Source organism: Barbus barbus (assembly GCF_936440315.1).
Source record: "Barbus barbus genome assembly, chromosome: 28".
Lineage (NCBI taxonomy): Eukaryota > Metazoa > Chordata > Actinopteri > Cypriniformes > Cyprinidae > Barbus > Barbus barbus.
Genome location: NC_136756.1, coordinates 29,748,376 through 29,772,877, shown reverse-complemented (window position 1 = coordinate 29,772,877; position 24,502 = coordinate 29,748,376). Strand labels below are relative to the sequence as shown.

At 36.8% G+C, this 24,502-nt stretch overlaps 4 protein-coding genes across 6 annotated transcripts; 3 read left to right on the top strand and 1 right to left on the bottom strand.

The window, feature by feature from the left end:
* Positions 1 to 709: 709 nt before the first annotated feature.
* Positions 710 to 2,564, top strand: avp (arginine vasopressin; the record flags this gene model as incomplete). Its single annotated transcript, XM_079382537.1, has 3 exons — positions 710 to 835; positions 2,111 to 2,312; positions 2,425 to 2,564. 3 exons carry the CDS (start codon positions 710 to 712, stop codon positions 2,562 to 2,564), a joined length of 468 nt encoding a protein of 155 aa, XP_079238663.1.
* A 1,442-nt stretch (positions 2,565 to 4,006) lies between these two features.
* Positions 4,007 to 5,830, top strand: ccl27a (chemokine (C-C motif) ligand 27a). Its single transcript, XM_079381930.1, has 3 exons — positions 4,007 to 4,174; positions 5,379 to 5,499; positions 5,569 to 5,830. The coding sequence occupies exons 1-3, from the start codon at positions 4,105 to 4,107 to the stop codon at positions 5,672 to 5,674; spliced, it is 297 nt and encodes a 98-aa protein (XP_079238056.1). The 5' UTR covers positions 4,007 to 4,104; the 3' UTR covers positions 5,675 to 5,830.
* Positions 5,831 to 10,648: 4,818 nt separating this feature from the next.
* On the top strand, positions 10,649 to 15,179 carry slc35d2 (solute carrier family 35 member D2). Its single transcript, XM_079381872.1, has 12 exons — positions 10,649 to 10,954; positions 11,029 to 11,062; positions 11,140 to 11,226; positions 11,301 to 11,368; positions 11,441 to 11,512; positions 12,498 to 12,566; positions 13,098 to 13,200; positions 13,506 to 13,598; positions 13,683 to 13,750; positions 13,857 to 13,935; positions 14,750 to 14,832; positions 14,910 to 15,179. The coding sequence occupies exons 1-12, from the start codon at positions 10,836 to 10,838 to the stop codon at positions 15,034 to 15,036; spliced, it is 1,002 nt and encodes a 333-aa protein (XP_079237998.1). The 5' UTR covers positions 10,649 to 10,835; the 3' UTR covers positions 15,037 to 15,179.
* A 1-nt stretch (position 15,180) lies between these two features.
* On the bottom strand, positions 15,181 to 24,164 carry znf367 (zinc finger protein 367). Of its 3 annotated transcripts, XM_079381873.1 has the most exons (6): positions 24,027 to 24,157; positions 23,712 to 23,940; positions 21,903 to 22,053; positions 20,691 to 20,810; positions 18,653 to 18,791; positions 15,181 to 16,362 (listed from the first exon to the last, which is right to left on the bottom strand). In XM_079381873.1, exons 1-6 carry the CDS (start codon positions 24,059 to 24,061, stop codon positions 16,113 to 16,115), a joined length of 924 nt encoding a protein of 307 aa, XP_079237999.1. In that variant the 5' UTR covers positions 24,062 to 24,157; the 3' UTR covers positions 15,181 to 16,112. The 3 variants fall into 3 exon arrangements, with proteins under 3 accessions (XP_079237999.1, XP_079238001.1, XP_079238000.1); XM_079381875.1 differs by lacking the exon at positions 20,691 to 20,810 and having other exon boundaries at positions 24,027 to 24,164; XM_079381874.1 differs by lacking the exon at positions 24,027 to 24,157 and having other exon boundaries at positions 23,712 to 24,016.
* Between the last annotated feature and the right edge of the window lie 338 nt (positions 24,165 to 24,502).

Below are 24,502 nucleotides of genomic sequence, written 5' to 3'. Positions count from 1 at the left end.
TATAAAAATATATTTAATATATAAAGTAAACATAACATATTTTTCTTAAATATATACATGCATATGTGCGATATATACATATATGTGACCCAGGACAACAAAACCAGTCATAAGGGTCAATATTTTTGAAACTGAGAAGCTGAAAGCTGAATAAATGCTTTCTCCATTGATGTATGGTTTGTTAGGATAGGACAATATTTGTCTGAGATACAACTATTTGAAAATCTGGAATCTGAGGGAGCAAAAAAATCTAAATATTGAGAAAATCTCCTTTAAAGTTGTTCAAATGAAGTTCAATGCATATTACTAATCAAAAATGAAGTTTTGATATATTTATGGTAGGAAATTTACTAAATATCTTGATGGAACATGATCTTAATATTCTAATGATTTTTGTCATAAAAGAGAAATGTATAATTTTGATCCATACAATGTATTGTTGTCTATTGATACAGATATACCTGTGTTACTCATGACTGATTTTGTGCTGCAGGGTCAGATATTCTACGTAAACAAAAACTTTTATTTTGGATGTGATTAATTGTTTGACAGCACTAGTGACAAGTGATGATTTTGTAAGCAGTTGAGAAAAAGTGTAATGGAGCTGTAAGAGTGAGACTGATGTCTGGATGAGGAGGAGCTCTGCTGGTGCTGATGCTGCAGCTCTATATAAGCGTCCGAGAGCATCAGAGCATCAGTGTGTGTCGAGATGTCCGACTCTCTGCTGTCCGCGTGTGTCCTCTGTCTGCTGGCGCTCTCCGCGCTCTCATCCGCCTGCTACATCCAGAACTGCCCCCGAGGAGGCAAGAGATCCCAGCCAGAGCCCGTCAGACAGGTACAGACCAGCATCTTCATCATCATCAGCATCAGCATCATCAGCAGCATCTTCATCATCAGCATCATCTTCATCATCAGCAGCATCTTCATCATCATCTTCAGCATCATCATCATCATCTTCATCATCAGCATCATCTTCCTCATCAGCAACATCTTCATCATCAGCAGCATCTTCATCATCATCTTCAGCATCATCATCATCATCTTCATCATCAGCATCATCTTCCTCATCAGCAACATCTTCATCATCAGCATCATCTTCATCATAAGCATCATCAGCAATACTGTGGACATTATAAGCAGCTTTATAAGCAGTTTGAGGGAATCCGGAATGTCTTTCATTTCAAGTTCATCTGCTAAACATTCACTCTGTGTTTCATTTAAATAAGCTGAAACATTCATAATATTCATCACTGCATAAAAAATATAATGCACTATTAGCAACAAAATATTTATCAATATTTCATGTTGAGTAAGTATTACATTGTTGTAGTTTTATGTTTCATGTGTGTTTCAAACTAAAACTGAAACCATTAAAAAAAAAACATTTTGTTACTTGAAATAAATGTTAACTGAAATAGAATACATTCTATAAAAGTTACATTTAATTTATTTCAGCTTGTTGGAACATTTCTCATATATATTTAACTTGATGCATTAAAATGACTAAAACTGAAATAAAAATGTATAAAAACACATATAAAAAAAATTAAATAAAAACTAATTAAAATATATTTTTAAAAAAGTAAAACATGAAAACTATTTTCATTACTTGAAATAAAATAAACGATAAGTGAAAAATAAAAAACTTTATTTTTCATTTTAAGTTGATGTATTTTCATTTTTAAATATTGACTATTAAATGTATTACAAATGTTTGTAAAAATGTTACAGTTGTGCTCATTATATCAACTGTGTTCCATTTTAATCATGAAGCATCTTGATTTTTATAATAATTTTCACAAATGTGTGTAATGACATGGGTGTAACAGGTATTACAAGGTGAAGGTGACTTTTCAGGACATCGACCCATGTCCCCACTTTTCAAAACGTTTATAAATCATACAGAGTGAGTATTTTTGGGGAAAGTAGAAATGCACAGTCTCCTGTGAGGGCTAAGTTTAGGTGTAGTGTAGGTGTAGGGCAATAGCACACACAGTTTGTTCAGTATAAAAACCATTACACCTATGGGATGAACCCACTTTTCACAATGTGTGTGTTTCTCTGTTCTCTGTCTCTCTCTCTGTGTGTGTGTGTGTGTGTGTGTGTGTAGTGTCCGGCGTGTGGTCCGGGGAATCAGGGCCGTTGTTTGGGCCCCAGTATCTGCTGTGGGGCCGGTCTGGGTTGTCTCCTCGGGTCTCCAGAGACGCTGAGCTGCATGGAGGAGAATCTGCAGCCGGGCCCCTGCGAGACGGGCGGGAGGACCTGCGGGACCCGGGGCCGATGCGCAGCTCCAGGCGTCTGCTGCGACTCCGGTGGGCATCATGTCACATTACACACAAACTCTGATCCTTGAACTCAATCTCAAGCTCTGCACATCTCACTACGACAGGTATTTGTGCCTAATGCATGTTTTCTGTCTTCCAGAGAGCTGTGTTCTGGATCCAGATTGCTCTGAAGACGTGGGCTCTCATCAGTCTGAAGACGGCGTGGCTCTGAAGGGTGTTTCTGGAGAAATGCTGCTGCGTTTGCTCAATCTGGCCTCTCGGAGACCAAGACCCTTCTGATGCGATCCGCGTCTGTAGCTCCTTCATTCACACGTGTTGCTCTGCTCAGCGCTGTCTGTGTAAATACTGTATGTAGTAAACGGACGTGAAAGTCAATCTGTTTGGCTCGTTTGTTATTTCAAGGGCTTTGGTTTGAGTTTATTGTCCCAGAAGCTGTGTGACCTGTTTCTGCCTTTGTGTGATGATAATTCAGAGATTTCTGAGAATAATTACCCAGCTCCTGCAGACCCTCCAACTGTATTTCTGAGTCTGACAGATCCTGCAGATCAGGTTTGATACCCTTTTATTAAAAGATGAATTATACACGATATTTAGCTTTACGCTTTAATCACTGTAAAACCTGGAAACCAAAGGCATTCAGATGATTTACCACAGATGTCAGAAAACCAGAGGAAGGAGTTGCATACAAAAGAAAAGGAAAGTGACAGAAGCACAAGAGAGAATTAAAGCCAAACACGTGCCGCAGGTTTCATTTTGACAAGATATTATTTTGGTTCGTTACAAACTACAATCACAATAATGATAATGATAATAATAATAATAATGATGATGATGATAATAACGGTGCTGATGATAATTGTTAAATAAAATATTTAAATACATATTTTTTTATTTTTAAAATATAATATTTTTATGTTAAGTTATATTATATATTATTATATATCTTATGTATTAATTTACAAATAATTAGAGTATATATATATATATATATATATATAATATTTCATTTTCAAATATTTTTAAATCATATATAATAAATAATATAAAAACTGGTGTGGAAACCATCTTCACTCAAAAACTGCACTTAAATTTCAGAACTAATTGTTTTAATTATCAATAGTTAACATTTTTCAATAGTCTTTGTTTTTTATATATATATATATATATATATATATAAATAATTCTGACTTTTTTTCTCAGAATTGCACGCAAAAAAGTCAGAATTGTAAGATAAAAACTTAACTGTTTTATTTTTATTTCGTGGCATAAATACAAAAAAACACAAATTGCAAGATGTAAACTCAGAAACTCAAACTATTTATAATATATCAGTTAATTGATCCCTTTAGATGACACTCTTCTGTGGCAAAGCCATTTTTTGCACTGAATATGAGTATCGTTTTCTAATAAGTGGGATTTCTTGTAAGGTCAAGGGTGAAACTCTGCTCCTGTAGCAAAATCAAGAAAGAAAGTAAAACAGACAAGCTTGAACATCCGATGCAATTACTGAACACACCCAGTGACATGTATCTGACCGTAACGAACAACATAAATCAACACACTCCTGAGAAACACTCCTAATGACATCAGCGTCACGCATAACCTGCAGCAAACGGCTCCTTCACATTCACCTGAATGAGGCGCTGCGGGGAATATTTCGTCTGCTATAAAAGATTTCATAACTGATTTGTAAAAGTGTTTTCTTTGGTGTGATTGCTGATGAGTCCGGGCAGGCCGGGTTATGAGGGCGGAACGGGACTCGCATGCATGGCTTTAAATCAGCTTTTCTCTGTTCATTCACACTCAATGCTGTTCAACCATGGAGCTCAGAGTAACGTCTGTCCTGCTGCTCTTCTGCGTCACCATCATCATCCTCACCAGCACTGAAGGTCAGAATCAAACAGATCTCACATGAGGATCATCTTTACCACTTTATATTGTTGATGCAAATTGCAAAATGTAATATTGACTTTTATTAAATGTTTAGGTTAGTGCAATTTAGGGTTATGCATTTGCTGCTTTTACCTAAAGTCAGTCACATTTATTTCTATAACGCTTCATACAGTACAGATTCTGTATTCTCTAAAAACATAAGTATTGCTATTCAGCTCAATTCAGCTCAGTGTTGATTACATTAATGCAATGTGCACATTTTTTATTAACCCTTGCAACTTTTTAGCACGTTTTTTCTCAGAATTGCATGATATAAACTCAGAATTGCAAGTAAAAATGTCAAAACTGTGAAATAAAAAATGACCTTTTTATTATTACTTCATAGCAGAAAAAAAACAAAAAAAAAAACAAAAATCGCAAACTTATTTTTCTCATGAGTTTATATCTTGCAATTCTGCATAAAAGTTTATATCTCAGAACTTATATTGTAAATAATTTATATTATAGTTTATAAAAATGAAGGCAATTACAACTTTTTGCCTCAAAACTATGAGAAAGTCAGAATTTAGATTTAAAAAAGCTAATCACATTTAACTCTTACTATTTAACTCAATTAACTCTTAATACAATTTTTATTTGTTTTATTTTTTTTCATGGCAGAAACGAGCTTCATGTGTTCCAATCATTTTACCTCGGAGAGGATTTTTTATTTATCGTACGCTTCATTGATCTGAGCTCATGCAAAAACCATCCACAAATAATACCTTTTCACTCAAAAACTGAGGTGCATGAACTCAGATCAATCATTTTTAAAAAGCATAATGACTGGTTTACAAATAATTTTTAAAAGGCCAGTAATTTTTGACCAGAAATTAGCCCAAAGTAAAGCTCATGCATTCTCTGGGACTGGAACCCATGCTACAGCATCAGTATGCTCCTGTAAGTCAGAACGGTGTCAGTAAAGCCAGAGACACACATACCTATAAAGCAGCTTGAATAGACGGTGAGTCAGTGTGGACAGCAGGGACACTGTCGTGACACGCACCGCTCTGCTTTATGGGAACATCAAACATGCCCTATAATTGAAGACTTGTCTGTCTCTGCCCTTCTTGTTTTTTGAGCTCATTCTACAGGAAGTGTGTGCTTTTGTTAGGAGAAGATTTAACTCTCATTCAATACCAGATGTTGCTTTTGTTCCAGTTGATGCCCTTCCAAGTTGTTGTTTGAGAGTTTCAAAGAAAATCCCTTTGAGAACGCTGCTTTTGGTCTCCAAACATGAGATCCAGCACAAATCTGGTCCCTGTGACATCGATGCAGTGATGTGAGTGTTTAACACACAAACACAAGCCAGTCCTGTGCTCCTGTATTAACTGTGTTTACTGCTCTACAGATTACACATCAAAAACAAGTGGATCTGTGCTGATCTCGGAGTCTTGACAAGATTGAAGAAGCTCAAGCATCTCAACTCCAAACGGACTCAAGCAAAGGCTGAATGAACATCATCATCTGTCTTATAATGCATTAATCTACCAGCGGTTTCAGCACTTGTTGCATTGCATGTTTTAAAAGTCCTTATTACAAAATTTTACTACAATATTCTGTATATAATCTTTGCATGCTCTGCTTTTTAATGCAATAAAATTCTTTTTTTCAGTTTTGGCTATATGTTGGTTGTTTTTTCACATGAACTCAAACAAATGAAATGATGTACATTAGTAACTTTACATGATTTGATGAGCAATTAGGAAAGTAGGCTGTGTGTAAAACACAACATTCAATCAAACAAAAACATTAGAGCATTAGACTTTTATATTCTGAACACTTCTCAGATACTGTTTTTAAGTCTTATTTTTTAACATACATTTACATTTAGTCACTTAGCAGACACTTTTATCCAAAGCGACTTACAAATGATGACAACGGAAGCAATCTAATATGCAAGTGCTATAACAAGTCTCAGTTAGCTTAATGTAATACATGTAGCAAGTTTTTTTATATATATATATATAATTATATAATAAATAATAAGATATACTCACGTTGGATTTCTCATTGATTGACTGATGTAGACTCCGCCCACTCACCCCTCTGCCAATGAAAATGCTGGATTTCTCATTGATTGACTGATGTAGACTCCGCCCACTCACCCCTCTGCCAGTGAAAATGCTGGATTTCTCATTGATTGACTGATGTAGACTCCGCCCACTCACCCCTCTGCCAATGAAAATGCTGGATTTCTCATTGATTGACTGATGTAGACTCCGCCCACTCACCCCTCTGCCAGTGAAAATGCTGGATTTCTCATTGATTGACTGATGTAGACTCCGCCCACTCACCCCTCTGGCAATGAAAATGCTGGATTTCTCATTGATTGACTGATGTAGACTCCGCCCACTCACCCCTCTGCCAATGAAAATGCTGGATTTCTCATTGATTGACTGATGTAGACTCCGCCCACTCACCCCTCTGCCAGTGAAAATGCTGGATTTCTCATTGATTGACTGATGTAGACTCCGCCCACTCACCCCTCTGCCAATGAAAATGCTGGATTTCTCATTGATTGACTGATGTAGACTCTGCCCACTCACCCCTCTGCCAATGAAAATGCTGGATTTCTCATTGATTGACTGATGTAGACTCCGCCCACTCACCCCTCTGCCAGTGAAAATGCTGGATTTCTCATTGATTGACTGATGTACACTCCGCCCACTCACCCCTCTGCCAGTGAAAATGCTGGATTTCTCATTGATTGACTGATGTAGACTCCGCCCACTCACCCCTCTGCCAGTGAAAATGTTGGAGTTCTCATTGATTGACTGATGTAGACTCCGCCCACTCACCCCTCTGCCAATAAGAATGCTGGAGTTCTCATTGATTGACTGATGTAGACTCCGCCCACTCACCCCTCTGGCAATGAAAATGCTGGATTTCTCATTGATTGACTGATGTAGACTCCGCCCACTCACCCCTCTGCCAATGAAAATGCTGGATTTCTCATTGATTGACTGATGTACACTCCGCCCACTCACCCCTCTGCCAGTGAAAATGCTGGATTTCTCATTGATTGACTGATGTACACTCCGCCCACTCACCCCTCTGCCAGTGAAAATGCTGGATTTCTCATTGATTGACTGATGTAGACTCCGCCCACTCACCCCTCTGCCAGTGAAAATGTTGGAGTTCTCATTGATTGACTGATGTAGACTCCGCCCACTCACCCCTCTGCCAATAAGAATGCTGGAGTTCTCATTGATTGACTGATGTACACTCCGCCCACTCACCCCTCTGCCAATGAGAATGCTGGAGTTCTCATTGATTGACTGATGTACACTCCGCCCACTCACCCCTCTGCCAATGAAAATGCTGGATTTCTCATTGATTGACTGATGTAGACTCCGCCCACTCACCCCTCTGCCAGTGAAAATGCTGGATTTCTCATTGATTGACTGATGTAGACTCCGCCCACTCACCCCTCTGCCAATGAAAATGCTGGATTTCTCATTGATTGACTGATGTAGACTCCGCCCACTCACCCCTCTGCCAATGAAAATGCTGGATTTCTCATTGATTGACTGATGTAGACTCCGCCCACTCACCCCTCTGCCAGTGAAAATGCTGGATTTCTCATTGATTGACTGATGTAGACTCCGCCCACTCACCCCTCTGCCAATGAAAATGCTGGATTTCTCATTGATTGACTGATGTAGACTCCGCCCACTCACCCCTCTGCCAGTGAAAATGCTGGATTTCTCATTGATTGACTGATGTAGACTCCGCCCACTCACCCCTCTGCCAATGAAAATGCTGGATTTCTCATTGATTGACTGATGTAGACTCCGCCCACTCACCCCTCTGCCAATGAAACTGCTGGATTTCTCATTGATTGACTGATGTAGACTCCGCCCACTCACCCCTCTGCCAATGAGAATGCTGGATTTCTCATTGATTGACTGATGTAGACTCCGCCCACTCACATAATACAGCTGGACACAGCTGCTTTATTTATTATTAGCTAACAAAATAGTTCTGTAATGGAGTTTTTCATGAGCTGCAAGCATATCTGCATAACTGAACAAAACATTTACTTCCATTTAACACATTTGTTTTAAACTTAAAAGTTTAAGGCAACCAGCTTCAACAGATTTTTGGGTTTTCTCAACTTATTTTTTAGAAACTTTAACTTTTAAGTTTGCTCAACTTTTATTTTTTTTTGACAGTGTACTTCTTTTTCTTTTCTTTCTTTTATTCATTTTTTTATTCATCCATTCATTAAATGTTATATTAAAGGGTTAATTCACAAAACAATGCAAATTCCATCATGATTTACTCACACTACTACAGGTTTGGAGCGACATGAGGGTGGATGAGTAACCAGGATTGTCCTTTTTGGCTCAACCGTCCCTTTACGATGAGTAATTTATGTGGAAAGAAGAACTGAAAAACATCTGAGTTTAAGTTTCTCTCGGTTTAATGACAGCCAAGGGCCGTTCTAGAGCACAGTAACTGGGGGGCCAGACAGGGGCCACTTGTGCTTTTAGGGGGCACAATTTAAAATGAATCTAAATAGGCCTATTATTCATTCTGTCATTTTTCACCATGTCATGTATCACTGTAATCTCTAGAAGTAATCTATAACAATTTCAACTAAAATGAATGTTTCATCATGTTTCATTTATTTGACAAATAATTTTGTATTGTAGTGTCAGGGGCATCATGCACTGATTATTTTTGAGGGGGCACGAGAGAAGGGTTATACCACTGTATAACTGATATAGGCTTATGCCCCTACTGAAAACAATCAAATCAAATAAAACATCACAGAACATTTGAATGCTTTCCACTACAAACACCATTACAAACCATCCATTTTTAACCATTACAAAATGGGTTTCTGTAGTGTGTTTTGGGACATATTCCATAGGATTTATTGGTTTTAACGAGCCACCAATAGAAGGACACCAGTTACCAGTAGAGACCAACAGGGTCCATTATGTTTCCATTAAAACCAATACAAGTCCCATTATAACCATTCAAACCATTACTAATATTGTAATGGTGTCTGTTTGTTTTGTTTGTTTTACAGCAGTAAGACTGATTATCCCTGATATTTTTTTCTTCCATATTTATGTTTATGCTCATTTTATATTTTGTTGTTGTTATTCTGTCTTACATGCTTTAAACTGTACACTGCTTTATATCTGCCTTGTATTGTTTGTCTTGTAGCTACTTTAACTAAATTAAAAACAAACAAACAAACAAAAAACCTTGTCTATTGCTAGCTGCTCAAACTCTTAAGAGCACAGTACATAGCCTAAGTTTATGAAACTGGCCACAGAATCTTATTTATCTGTTTTTTTCCAATTACTTTCTTCCTTTGTTGGACTTTTACACTGTTGTTCACAATAGCTAACTCGTTCCCTATATAGTGAACACCACATGCTGTTTCTCAGCACCATCTAGTGGAGGATTCACCATCAGACCGAACTCATTTATACTACAGCAAACACTATATTATATATGTCCCTGCAGCACAAAAGCAGTCATGAGTAACACAGGTATATCTGTAGCAATAGCCAACAATACATTGTATGGATCAAAATTATACATTTCTCTTTTATGCCAAAAATCATTAGATATTAAGATCATGTTCCATGAAGATATTTAGTAAATTTCCTACCATAAATATCTCAAAACTTCATTTTTGATTAGTAATATGCATTGCTAAGAACTTCATTTGAACAACTTTAAAGAAGATTTTCTCAATATTTAGATTTTTTGCACCCTCAGATTCCAGATTTTCAAATATTGTCCTATCCTAACAAACCATACATCTATGAAAATATTATTTATTCAGCAGATGATGCATAAATCTCAATTTTAAAAAATTGACCCTTATGACTGGTTTTGTGCTCCAGGGTCACATATGTTATTATTATTTGCAAACTAATGATTGTTTCATGTGTCAAAGTTGTTTGTCTTTTCCAGGACATAAAAATAATCCTATATAAATATGATGGTAAAAAGATGCTGTAAGCATCAAATGTTTAGTCTTTCAGCCCAAAAACACATCAGCAGGCTTATAAACCTGGAAAACGACTGAAACAAGTCAAATTCATTATTCAGTGCTTTTCATAAAACACGAAAACAGCTTAACAGAAACGAATAATGCTTATTGCCTTAAAGTCCGTCTCTGATTCGTGATTAACAAAATGACTAACTAGCCTAAGTGACTAGTTTGACTAGTTTCACCTGTTTCAGGTTTCACCTGGCCTCATCTCATTTGCAAACCCATCTATTTTCTCACTGATTTACGATTCACTTATTCCTGTGATTCTTCCATTTACCTGTTATTTGTTTCCCATGTTTTCTCATAATGTAATGTTCTTTTACTATTTTAATAAGAGGCACTGAATATTGACACATTCAACTCGACCAATCAGAAGCCGTTTCCGCGCCACCAAGCCCCGCCCATCCCGAAGCCCCGCCCCCTTGAGTTAGTTCTCATTTTGGACTCGTTCGGTTTGTATCGTTTAATGAATTATTAACTGACGTTTGATTATGCAACGTTTCTCCGGACTGGTTTCAGATATAAGTACAGCATGTTAGTCTCCAGACCGGCGAAAGAAGCGAAAACCGACTGAAGGAACCGAAACAAACATGAAGTTAAACGACGAGGTTAAACGCGCGAGACTCATGAAGTTTGTTTCCGCCGTCTTTTACGCCTTTTCCTCGTTTTTCATCATCGTGGTCAATAAAAGTATTTTAACCGAGTACAAGTGAGTGATATTAGAATCATATTAGAAGAACAACATATGCATTATCATAATTATAATGTGTGTTATTTTAATAGGTTTCCCTCCTTTATGTTTCTGGGAATTGGGCAGGTGAGAAATATTATCCAGTTTTAAAAACTTATGCAAACATACGAATCTCTCTGATATTATTTTGTTTTTATTCATAGATGACAGCTACAATCATCATTCTATATGTTGCCAAAATGAACAAAGCAATCCATTTTCAGGACTTTGACAAAAGTATTCCTGCAAAGGTAGTTTATAATTGATTTATTATGTGCATTTTTATTTTTATTGCATTGTGATTATGTATTTTTCTATCCTGTAGATTTTTCCTCTGCCATTGCTGTATGTGGGGAATCACGTGACTGGACTGGGAGGAACTAAGAAACTCAGGTAAATGCACAGAAACACAAGAGTTTTGCATAAACACAAACTGATATGAAGCTGCTGTATTGTGTTTTTCAGCTTACCCATGTTCACCGTGCTCAGGAAATTCACCATTTTACTCACAATGATTATGGAATCCAGGATACTGAGGTATATGCTTTCTTTTAGTGAAAATATGTTTTTATTTGAATTATGCTTACAGCTACAATGGCACTTTTTTGTTCAAAAATGTAAAATAATGAGCAAGTACACCATAAAACCCTTAAATCCTTAAGGTAAGCAAGCATGTAATAATTATTTGTATTTTGATTCTGTCAACCATACGTAAAAAAAATACACAAATATATTTCAGAGGCAAGAAAATACACTTACAGTCTTAGTATTATTCATTGTTTATTTTTAGTCAGCTGTGTTAAATGTTCACACATGTTATAGTCGGGGCTTGATACATTTATTTCAAAATATAACAATTTTTTTCAAACAAATATGTTGGTGGAAAATATTTTTACATATATTTTAGAGCAAATTTTATTTTTTGGTAATATTTAAAATATTTTTAGAGACTTTAATCATATTTGGGAAAATACACACACACACACATTGATATATAGTGTGTGTGTGTGTGGGCGGGCGGCGGGAAAGATTTCTACAAACGAAGCTCAGAAAGAGTTTGCATGCGAAAATGTAGAGCAACAATATGCGTAATAAAACATGAACCAACATAGTTTGTGTAGCATTTGCTAGCTTCACAAAACAATGTTTATGTTGATAACTGCCAATCTCTGAAACACTTCCTTCTCTGGTCTGTACTGGCCTATAAATAGCCATGAAAAGTTATAGTTTCCACCGTTATCTGATATGAATAGCAGTCATTCATTATATCTAAAGTCAGCAGTTAAAACAATTAAATAAAGTCAAAACAACAGCATTCAGTTCTTACCTGCTCTGTAAGATGTTTTCAGATATCTGTCTGTCTTTGGTTATTAGAGAGTTTTAATGTCGCAGAACTCGCGTGTTCCAACGCAAGCAACTTGTAGCTTTATGTTTTTACTGCTAAAGGGCCAAAAGTGACGCGGTGTTGCGTTAACCTGACTGCATCATAAGACTGTGTGTGTTTCTGTATTCATCTCTTCAGGAAAAGCTTCGCTCCGTCGCTGGTGTGCAGTGTTTTGGCTATAGTCGTGGGTGCTCTGGTGGCAGCCAGGTACATGAACACAGATCATAAATGATAATATGAGATATATATATGTGTCCCTGCAGCACAGAAGCAGTCATGAGTAACACAGGTATATTTGTAGAAATAGCCAACAATACATTGTATGGATCAAAATTATACATTTCTCTTTTATGCCAAAAATCATTAGGATATTAAGATCATGTTCCATCAAGATATTTAGTAAATTTCCTACCGTAAATATATCAAAACTTCATTTTTGATTAGTAATATGCATTGCTAAGAACTTAATTTGAACAACTTTAAAGGAGATTTTCTCAATATTTAGATTTTTTTGCTCCCTCAGATTCCAGATTTTCAAATAGTTGTATCTCAGACAAATATTGTCCTATCATAACAAACCATACATCAATGGAGAGATTATTTATTCAGCTTTCAGATGATGCGATAAATCACTATTTAGAAAAAAATTACACTTATGACTGGTTTTGTGGTCCAGGGTCACGTATCTATAATATATACATACACAGGTGTTTATTAACTCTGACCCGACTGCTTCAGCTCGGACCTGTCCTTCAATGCGGAAGGATACACGTTTGTTCTGCTAAACGACGTCTTTACGGCTGCTAATGGAGTTTACACCAAGGAGAAACTGGGGATGGAGGTACATGACAGCTTTATGACGGCAGGAGTTATCAGTGATGGATGATTTCTGACAATAACTAGTGATAACTGTTGCTTTGAGCTTTGCCACATGCATCATATCTCCTGCAGCAGGCTGTCCGATATCAATGTGACTAGGTGTTATCAAATAACAGTGATTCGTTTTGGTTAAAAATACACTTCGCAAGTCGTTAGGTGTAAACTTTACAGCTTTAACATCACACCCTTGTGATTAAACACAGACCTGCAGTCAAACCTCGTATGCAAACACACATGAACGCTTGCCTTCATTTTCTGTCGTTTCAGGGTCTTGGTAAATATGGGGTTTTGTTTTATAACGCTTTTATCATTATTATCCCGACGGTCCTGGCGAGCGCTTACACTGGAGATTTACAGAAGGTGAGCGACAACTTCAAGATGAAGAATTAAACCATAGAAATGAGAATTTGAACACATCTCATAATATTTTCTTCTTGTTTTAAGGCTCTAACCTTTGAAGGATGGATGTCTGTGATGTTCATATTTCATTTTTTATTGTCTTGTGTCATGGGGTGAGTCCAACTCATGTCTTTGTAGTATTTTATTATACAATATATGGTTCTTATATGTAAATATATATGTGTGTGTGCATTAAACTCCAGTATTTTCTCATTTCAGGTTTATTTTGATGTATTCCATCATCCTCTGCAGTTATTATAACACGGCACTAACTACCACAGTCGTTGGGGCAATTAAAGTATCTGAACTAAATATATATCCTCATTATTTATTGTGATAAAATATATTTTCATGAGTTTCTGTGGGTCTTAAAGTCTTTTTTGTCCTACAAATGAAGGCCCTAAAAGGACCCTCGTTTTTGCAGTGCGATCTAAGCCATTTTTGTTGGTAAAATTAATGAAAAATACTTTTTGTTAGATGTATTTTAAAACTTTTAAGCATTACTAATACAAGACATTGACATTTAAAGACCATATTGATGTAATTCATTTCCTTTCTTCCTTAAATTTTCTTTTAGTTTTAAAAATTTGCCTTCATAAAACCTGCAAAAACCCTGTATATAATATAAAGTTAGCCGATCATACTCCATAATGTGTCCCTGCAGCACAAAAGCAGTCATGAGTAACACAGGTATATCTGTAGCAATAGACAACAATACATTGTATGCATCAAAATTATACATTTCTCTTTTATGACAAAAATCATTAGGTTCCATGATATTTTGTAAGTTTCCTACTGTAAATATATCACAACTTAATTTTTGATTAGTAATATGCATTGCTAAGAACTTCATTTGAACAACTTTAAAGGAGATTTTCTCAATATTTAGATTTTTTTGCTCCCTCAGATTCCAGATTTTCAAATATTGTCCTATCCTAACAAACCATACATCAATGGAAAGATAATTATTGTCAGATTTCCGATGATGTGTGTATATATATTAATTAAAAAAAAAAAAATGTACCCTTATGACTGGTTTTGTGCTCCTGGGCCACATATGTAATATATCTAACCTTTAGCATATTTAGCATTCTGTTTGTATTTTTTCTCAGAACGTTGCTGTGACGTATATTGGGATGTTTATTGGTGGAGACTATATCTTCTCATGGACAAACTTCTTGGGCCTGAATATATGGTAGGAAACTTTAATTTTTAGCATAATTTCCAGTGCATCACTATTGTTTCCTAACACTGCGTTTCTCTTGTTCTCAGCATGTCGGCGGCTCTGATTTACTCCTACATCACGTTTCACAGCAGCGTCTCCTCAGAGTCGAACCTCAAACCGGCAGAAGACAAACAGAGCATTCACATCACAGAGAGTGATCCGGAGAAAACGTGATGCTCTGCCACCAACAATGCATCTGCATTTACTGCCGTTTTATTGAGTGCAATATTTAAAAATCCCTCGCTGCTCGAAAACCAGTTTCATGTTACTTCAGTTTCTCTTGTGGTTATTTAAATAAACACAAATGCAACAACCAGAACGGATTTATATCGTTTAATGAAGACTTGAAGTGCTAACACTAATCAGGAAAAGCCCTTTACACATTTACAAAGTCCTTTGAGCACAGCGACCAGAACAACTCAGAATAAAACGCTCCATTACATTCTGGGATCAGTTCGTAAAAGCACGGCTTTCCGAAGGATTGTTTTGGGGGAGAGGGAATATATTATTTGTTATAAAACGAATTTCCAATGACAAACATTTTCCAGTTTCCAAACGAATCCATGAAATCATTTAATCGGAACGAACCACCGAATGAAGCACGTGAACAGAAAAACTTAGTGTTACGGATCGTGAAGACACCGAAGGGATTTTTAGACCCAGAATCTCATTTTGATCTTTGGAAGGGTGTAGGCAAACAGTCCTAGATTAATATCGTAAGTGCTTCTTCGGTTTACCCATCAACTCTATACACTAGTTTATAAGCGTGTACCAATGCGGCATCTTAAAGCTGGTTAGTTTGATCGACGTTATTGCAAAGCCTGAGCCGGTGGCTTTAAATAGAGAATAAATACATGATTAAACATGACCAATGTGATGGAAGACAGCGTACGAAGCGAATGGGACTAATGTATAAAAGCGCTATGCCATCTGCCGTCAGTAAGTCTTCATCTTTAGCAGGTCAGTCACGGCACCCTGTTTCAACACACACACACACACACACACACTCTGAAATCACATCTCGCACACAAACCCCAGAGAAACCAACGCTCTTTCCACAAAAGTGCACAACGAAACAAACAAGACGTCTCATCATCTCCTTAACAAGCTGAGAAAACGACAACATTCTTCATATAATGATATCACTACCATCATAGCAGCCTAAAGGTACAACAGGAAGCAAAATAAGGTGCTTGTAGCTTATATCAACCCGGGCGGGTCTCAAAGGCGAGGAAAGTCGCTGGTGTTTCTCAGGCGGAGAGATTGTTAGCCAGCTCGATGAGCGCTAGTGCGCCGTGAAGACGCTCGCGCTGCTCTTGAAGACGCCTCCGTGCCGTTCCTCCACCGCCGCTCTTCTCTTCGTCCTGCTCCTCTTCTTCACCTTCGTCGGACGGAAGGAAGTCCAGAGGATCCTGCTGCTCTTGATCCTCTATAGTGGTCTTAGTCAGTGTCTTTGCTTTAGTCGGCGCTGGCGTCCGCTGCTCCCTCATCTGCCAGTATCTGACAACAAACACCGTCACGCTCATTAATGCAAAATTAAAACAATGAAAAAAAAAAAAAAAAAATAGAAAAAAAGTGCTGGGTAACTCCAATCGCATCCAAAATAAGTTTTTGTTTACATAATATATGCATGTACTGTGTATATTTTGTGTATATATAAATACAAACGCATGTATATATTTAAGAAAAGTGTTTCTACAGATATGAACAAGTTAAATTTAAGACTTTTTAATACCACCTTGTATGAAATTTAAGACCTAAACCTGTAATAGCAATACACATTATATTACATTATTGAATGTTTAATGTAAAAAGAAAACAATCATCGCTGTCAAAAATGCTATTTGTTATTACGAGATGCATATTAACTTTTCATATCAGCAGACAATATTGCATACTAAATATCTCCACAAATGTACAGCATCACCAAGATTTCTGTTGCTGTAAACTATTTATTCTGAAGCAATATTTTCAGTGTTCTATCAGCTTTTACATACTTAATACTGCATATTTTTATTTACCTTTACGAAGGACTATTGTTAACCTTTTTAAATGCATGTATCATCATATCAAATTATAACAATCAATAAATTCAATATAGGCTACATTATAGGGCTGTTACCAGTCAGATTAAACAATTTACATTGCAAAATTACAACTGCAATAAATGAGATTAATGTTTTAAAAACATTTATGAATATACAAAAATAATTGGGGGGGGGGGGTACTTTAATATACTCAACCACCACCAGTAGGTGGCAGTAAATCACTTAAGTGAGTCATTCAACCCATTTGCTCAAAACGTGGAATCATTGACGGTGCGGTGCGTTCCAAACGGGATATATCGCCCTCCGAAGGACGAAAACAATCATGGCCGCCATATTGAAGGGTCATTCCATACCGAAGTGCTCAAAACTAGCCACTTTAAAGGGCCCTTCGCAATAAAGGATTTCGAAGTGTACAACTGATGGACACTTCGGGCTCCCATGATCCTTTGCGCAGAATATTTGCGTTATGATGACGCAGAAGGGCACTTCAAGAAACAGTTGTTTGGTCCCCTACACCCTTCAACCCTTCGAAGCTCTCACTCCAGAGGGTAAACCCTTTGAAGGGATTAGGGCATAGGGATGAGCCCTTCCGATTGGGACGCAGGGTCAGTAACAAAACACCGCCCAGTGTTGCTTGGAGATTGTGCAATACTTTTGCTGTAATCTTTATTTGCAACTATTTTCGTTGGTGAAATAGGACAAAACAATAAATACTGTGTCTAAAATGTAGTAACTATTTGACTACTTGTCATAAAATAGCAAAATAGCTCCCTTGCCATGATGTTACTTAACTATATCATGTTATGAATAAACTAAACATTTAGGATTTTTACCTCAGTGTGTTTTTTGGCGTTTCTTTGTGTGTGCTGTTACTCATTTGTTTTGAAGTCTCGCAGAGAGACAGGGAGCCTCAACAGCACGATCTTGATACCAGAAATACACCATCCATTATGAATCGCTGTTTTCACTGAATGTAATAAAATCAGAAGAATCATTCCCGTGTTTCAATGCATCACTGGGTAATTTTTGTCACTTAGGCTAATTTTAAACTAGCTAGAAGACTGGTCAACTTAAAATATTTTATAAACAAAGAAGATAGTTCTGCCTGTATTCTGCCTCATGACGCAGTAACTGAACTACCGCGGGGGAAGAAAAAAAATCTTCGGTCTGTTGCCAGACTGAAGATATTTTCTCGGTAATGTGATCAAAAAATTTAAGACCCATCTAATCTGAATTTAAGACATTTTAAGGACCTGCAGACACCCTGTTATATATTAAATATATTTATATATAATATAATAATAAATGTATATACACATGTAAATATTTTCAAAATATATACTGTGTGTATTTAGATATACATAATAAATATACACAGTACACATACATGTATTATGATGTACGCAAAAACTTTTTTTGATGCGATTAATCATGATAAAATGAAAAACTACATTTCTTATGACTGGTTTTGTGGTCCGGGGTCACATGTAACAATTTTTTGACTGCAGAAATATGTTAATTCAGTACACATTATCCCACAATTGTGACCGACCATAAAACACAATTTCGGACACACTTTTCCAAAAAAAAAAAAAATTACAAATGTAAAAAATATTGATTATTTCAAAGGCACATCATCTGGATATTTTCATGTCCGGGGAAAAAAATGGTAATTAAGTGGGTTAAATTTTAATTATTTTGTTTTGGACAGCCCTTCGAGTGTGTGTTTGTTTTTTACTCACCTCGCCAGCCATTCGGCCACAGCCTGGTTGTCGGCTCCTTGTGATTTCCCGGGGCCGCCCGTGGGCTCCTCGCGCTTCAGCCGGGCGTATGGGTGTTTGGGACAGTGACGGTTAGCGTGCGTGAATCTGCTACTGCAACCTGAAACACACGAGGAGAAAAACAAAGCTTTGAAACACATCAACCAACCAGTGCTACTGATTATCACTGACTACGTTTACATGGACATCAGAAATTAATTATTTACCTTATTCTGAACAAGACTATATTATAAATAAGGTGTTTACATGAGTTGCTTTTAGAACATTCCTTTCATGTTCCCGTTTTACATGTTATAGTACATAGTAGGGATGGTTGATATGGGCTTAAAAATACATCATGATATTTCTGGTATTTATTGCGATAACGATATCAATGACGATAATTCAGGGAATCCTGCTTTAGAGAAAATTATTATCTTTCCTATTTTTACCCAAAATAGGGTGTTGTGAGCATTACTGAGTACACATGTTATGTAATGATTTTAATTCATACTGGAAGCCGGAGGGCGCTCTTGCGCAGAAACGCCACATATGCATCACAGAAGTAATAGCACTGACACACACCATGAAATCCCTAATATGGACAAAGATATCCAGTTATTGCTGAATAAAACGCACAATGGAAAGATGATTTATTCAGCTTTTAGATGATGCATAAATCTCAATTTCACAAAATTGACCCTTATGACTGGTTTTGTGCTCCAGGGTCACATATATGGTTTATCTGTGTTCTTCAAGCAATCTTGGGTTTTTTTTATTTTTTATAAGGAAAATATAGAATGATTGTAGAAGGAACTCTTCATTTAGCGATAAACTCCTCCTCAACCGGCTGTGTTTATGAAGATATACTGAGTTTTCTGCACACTGGTTGATAAACATGAAAAAAAAGAGTCAGTTCTTGGCCAGGAAACATCCTTTTCTGCAGTGAAATGCACAGAACGGTTGAAGAACGGACACAGGTTGGGAATCCGCACCGAGACCGCTGTTCTTTACATTCTTGGACTTAAAACGTTTTAAAAAAGGATGCACGACATTATCGGACTGATATCGGAATCGGCCGATAATGGCTTTAAATGTAAATATCGGCATCGGCCTGATATAAAAAATTCTGATGTCTTGCCAATAAGAAGAATACATTAACTTAGATTAGATCACATCAGCAGTGTGGCTCATTCTTGAAGCAAAGTTTAGTCTGAATGATGATTAGATTCATGCTAGCACGTACAGAATGAAGCGTTCGGTGTGTGATAGAGTCAACAGTAATAGCCTCCCCCGGGTCCTAACGCCTTCTCTGTAAGGAGTTTTAATCTGTAGGGGGCGCTGTTGGCCTACACAAATAACATTTAGACAGTTTCTCTGATAAAATAAAGCAGTAATTGATGTCATAAAATAATGAGTGTTTTGATTTAATGGACAGAAGCTATAGTTTGCATGAAGGAAAAAATTCACAAACATGACACTTGTAAATTAAATAAGTTTATATATACCGATTTATTCATTAATGTGTAATACGTTTTATTTTTTAAACACATCATGAGCTCTAAAAGATTTTCAGAATTTAGACCATCAACAAATGTTAAATCTCAAAATAAAATGTTAGGTTTAACACTGCATCTTTCAGGGGGGTTATTTTCAAAGCTTCAATGTACTGTTAAAAAACTTCTTTATTAATTTTTTATTTAATTCTAATAATTAAGGTCTTGTTAAAAAACTAACCAAAATTAAAAAATACTTTGCTTATAATTTCAGCACAGGAGAGACTTGGTGTTGTTTCCAAACAAAAGGAAATATATCGGTATCGGCAAAATGAGTTGAAAAATCCAATATCGTGCATCCCTAGCTTTAAATGCCATTAAAATGCGAACACAGAAATCGTTAAGCAGAACCGAAATGCACGCGTCTTATTGAAAAAATGGGTTTTTGGAAATTTGGAACCGGTTCTAAAATGTAACCGGTTTTCGATACCCAACCCTAGAAAGCAGTGAATGCTAACGCTCACCTTTCTCCGAACAGACGAAGGGTTTTTCTCCGGTGTGCAGGCGCTGATGGGTCTTCAGCTGACCGCTCTGGACGAACGCTTTCCCGCAGTCTGGATAATCGCACAGGTATGGTCTTTCACCTGAGACGGGAAGAGGAGCGTTAGCGCTCTCGTTCTGATCTCTGAACTAGGGGTGTGCGATATTGACAAATTATCTCTCTATTTTCTGGGATTTTATTGATTGCTGGTATCTTAAGGACTGCTGATATTCTTTATATTCTGTGTCGTGGTCAGTTCTCACTGATAGAAATTAATTATTTTCAATAAGTTTAAACTGATTTTTACTTTTATAAAGCCATTTTTTTCTAAAACTGTGCATCATCTTTTGAGTCAGATATTAAATTTAATCAGTGAATTAGAATAATAAGACATTTGGGCTGTTACCAAGCAAATTAAATCAGAATCAATAAAATTCATCTTCACAATGCAGAGGAAACACAGAAGCTGCGTCTGAAGAGGTGTTTAGATGTGTTTACACACTGTTTAGTGCAGGACATGAATGCATTTAACCTGCAATTACACATGCAGAAATAATGTTCTGATATATTAAACAACTGAATACTGATATTTTAAATTATTAAAATAATAAAAAGGTACTTTGAATGTGAAATTAAACCCACCAGTAGGTGGCAGCACGTCACTGTTCATAAGTGAGTCATTGAGATTGAACCGAATCATTTAAACGACTGATTCATTCAGGAACAAAACACTCATGTTGCTCAGAGACGCTGAATTTTGTTGTAGAAATGGAACAAAAACAGGCAATATGGTGTCTAAAATGCAAGTCGCATTGAACTGTTGTAATAATAATAAAAAATAAATAAATCAATATCACATTTGTAATCATGGTCAGTTTTGGAGAAAACCCCCGCTCTCTTCATGTGAAATTGATTAACTATATGAAGTGGTATAAATGTATATTTTCTGCCCCCATGTCTTGAATTTGAGATCATTCTAAATGCATTTAATGGACTGAATCATGCAGTGAGAACATACTCTAAATGTGCTTCATGTAATATTCATACTCTGTAGGTGGCTTAAATGGTTTTTGCAAAATACTCCATAATGTCAAATCACACATCGTTAAAACAACAATTACGATATTATCGCAAACGATATATATCGCACACCCGTAATCGGAGCACAAACACGGCTCACTGTGGCGGCACTGACCCGTGTGCGTGCGTTTGTGCGCCTGTAGTGATTTCTCGCGGGGAAAGACGCGATTGCAGATGTTGCAGCGGATGCGGCTGGAGGAGTTCTCGCCCTCGTTGATCAGCTCTCGGACGGTGTCTGCCCGCGGGCGTCCGCGCCGAATGCCATCCTGAAATAAGACAGCAGGAACATGCATGTTAGACAGAATGAGACGTGTGTGTCCCTGCAGCACAAAAGCAGTCATGAGTAACACAGGTATATCTGTAGCAATAACCAACAATACATTGTATGGATCAAAATTATACATTTCTCTTTTATGACAAAAATCATTAGGATATTAAGATCATGTTCCATGAAGATATTTAGTCAATTTCCTACCGTAAATATATCAAAACTTCATTTTTGATTAGTAATATGCATTGCCAAGAACTTAATTTGAACAACTTTAAAGGAGATTTTCTCAATATTTAGATTTTTTAGCACCCTCAGATTCCAGATTTTCTAATAGTTGTATCTCAGCCAAATATTGTCCTATCATAAACTTATTTATTCAGCTTTCAGATGATGTTTTAATCTCAGTTTTAAAAACTGACCCTTGTAACGACACTATTGTCTTTTTAAGAGCTTGCTTTACATGAAATCCAGTTTGTTTTCATTATTGATGCATATTGCAATATTAATCCTGTAATTTTCTTGTGAAGCTGCTTTGAAATCTGTATTGTATAATATGTATAATATTGACTTTACTAAGTGCAAGAGAATAATTAACTATTTTTATAGCTCCATTAAAAGTTGCATTTTACAAAAAGTACAAATAAACTGAAATACAAAATAAATAAAGATGAAATACTGAAAACACACCAAAACAGAAAAATGTACTGACAAAGCACTGCATAAGTTCATATTTTATAAATACTAACAGTGTGGCGCATATTAAATATGAATAATGATCCATAAATGTCATACTTGAAGTGCTATATGCAATAAACAGATATAACACAATATAATGCATAATAATAGCATATTAAATCAACACCTCATTTATGGTTACACTATTTTAAGATGTTCTTGTTACAGTGAAATTAAACATTTAAGTTCTGAGTAATATTAATTAGCTACATGTACTTATTATAAGATTAGGATTAGGGCATGTAATTATGCATAATTAATTGTTATTATAACAGTAAGTACATGTAACAAGAACACTTTAAACTAAAGAGTTACCGCATACTAAAACACCACACCTTATTATTAATATTGCAACGCAATATGGACAGTGACGTCATAATCACGTAAATCTTACAGATGTATTTATAATTATACGCCTTATTCATGGCAAACTCAAAAAATAAAACTTTTAAAATAGTAATAATAATAATAATGACTAGTATAAAATAATTTACCAAGATTAACAAAAGTAAATTAAAATAATTATATGCAATCTTTCAAACTGATACTTGATATTTTTTTATAATAAATTAAAATTATATATATATAGTAAATATTATCGGCGTGTGATTGTGTTAACGGTATTTTTTTCTAGAAGCACAATCGCTAACATTTTGGCGCGCGTCTGACGTCACGCCCAACTTCCAGCTGCTGCACAATGGAGGAGAATTTAAATCCCGTTCAAAGCGCGCCTTTTACACACAATGCGCTAAACCGACGCTCTAAAGCAATAATGCGTGCTGATTAAAATATAACAGTGCAGTTGCGTTATATAGTATGCATCAGTGCAGTTGTGTTATATAGTATGCATCAGTGCAGTTGTGTTATATAGTATGCATCAGTGCAGTTGTGTTATATAGTAGAGCCTGTTTCACTCACCTTGAGGTGTTCCGGGCAGGATTCGGCGGGAGAGCCGCTGCCACATCCGGGGCTCAGAGTCACATTGTGCGCGTTCTCACCCCAGCGCCACGGATAAACCATGAAATCACTGAATCCGGGGCTGGTGGGCATCAGAGACTCCGCCGCTGTCGGTTTGATGGGAGTCGTTTTGATCACGGAAACCAGAACTCTCTTCGGCGAGTCGTTACAGAAGATCACTTGATGTTTGCTGTCAGCCATCGCCAATAACGCTCAAGTTAAAATCAAGCTTAAAACCGTTTAGTTAAAATATCTGGAGGAGTATCCCGCCGTTACCGTGCAGTTAGTCGCTGTGTTATAGAGTCAGTCATTCCCGATGTTACATGTATCGCCTTTGACTCCGGGCTCGTGCTGCAGTCTCTCTGGCTGAACTCGATACACTGACCCGAGCACACTCCGTAGTTTCCCGCGCTGGAAATCGCGCCCGAGCGCGGCGCCTAGCCAATCAGCGAAGAGGACGTGACGGCGCTGGCGCCGAGAACCAACCAATGGCAGACGCCGTGACATTCTCACAGCCAATCACAGATCGCAAACGGTCTTTGACGCCGCGAGACTTTTTAAATATGTCAGAGCGCGCTCTTTCTGACAGACCAATCACGTGACTCGCTGTATACTGTACGCCAGTGTTGCCAAGTCTGCGGTTTTCCCGCGCAATCGCGCTACTTTAACCGTATAAATATCTGACTTTAACACTGTTGCTGCCGCGGGTTCAAGCCCCAACAACGTCATATTTAGCCCCTAAAATGAGAAAT

Excerpts from the sequence above, each read along its gene's own strand:
- ccl27a (XM_079381930.1), top strand. The coding sequence starts at position 4,105 with ATGGAGCTCAGAGTAACGTCTGTCCTGCTGCTCTTCTGCGTCACCATC. Across the intron at positions 4,175-5,378 it reads CATCCTCACCAGCACTGAAG|TTGATGCCCTTCCAAGTTGT; the intron begins GTCAGAATCAAA and ends CTTTTGTTCCAG. Across the intron at positions 5,500-5,568 it reads TGTGACATCGATGCAGTGAT|ATTACACATCAAAAACAAGT; the intron begins GTGAGTGTTTAA and ends ACTGCTCTACAG.
- slc35d2 (XM_079381872.1), top strand. The coding sequence starts at position 10,836 with ATGAAGTTAAACGACGAGGTTAAACGCGCGAGACTCATGAAGTTTGTT. Across the intron at positions 11,513-12,497 it reads ATGGAATCCAGGATACTGAG|GAAAAGCTTCGCTCCGTCGC; the intron begins GTATATGCTTTC and ends TCATCTCTTCAG. Across the intron at positions 13,201-13,505 it reads AGGAGAAACTGGGGATGGAG|GGTCTTGGTAAATATGGGGT; the intron begins GTACATGACAGC and ends CTGTCGTTTCAG.
- znf367 (XM_079381873.1), bottom strand. The coding sequence starts at position 24,061 with ATGACTGACTCTATAACACAGCGACTAACTGCACG. Across the intron at positions 22,054-23,711 it reads CCTGCCCGGAACACCTCAAG|GATGGCATTCGGCGCGGACG; the intron begins GTGAGTGAAACA and ends GTCTTATTTCAG. Across the intron at positions 20,811-21,902 it reads GCACAAACGCACGCACACGG|GTGAAAGACCATACCTGTGC; the intron begins GTCAGTGCCGCC and ends TTCCCGTCTCAG.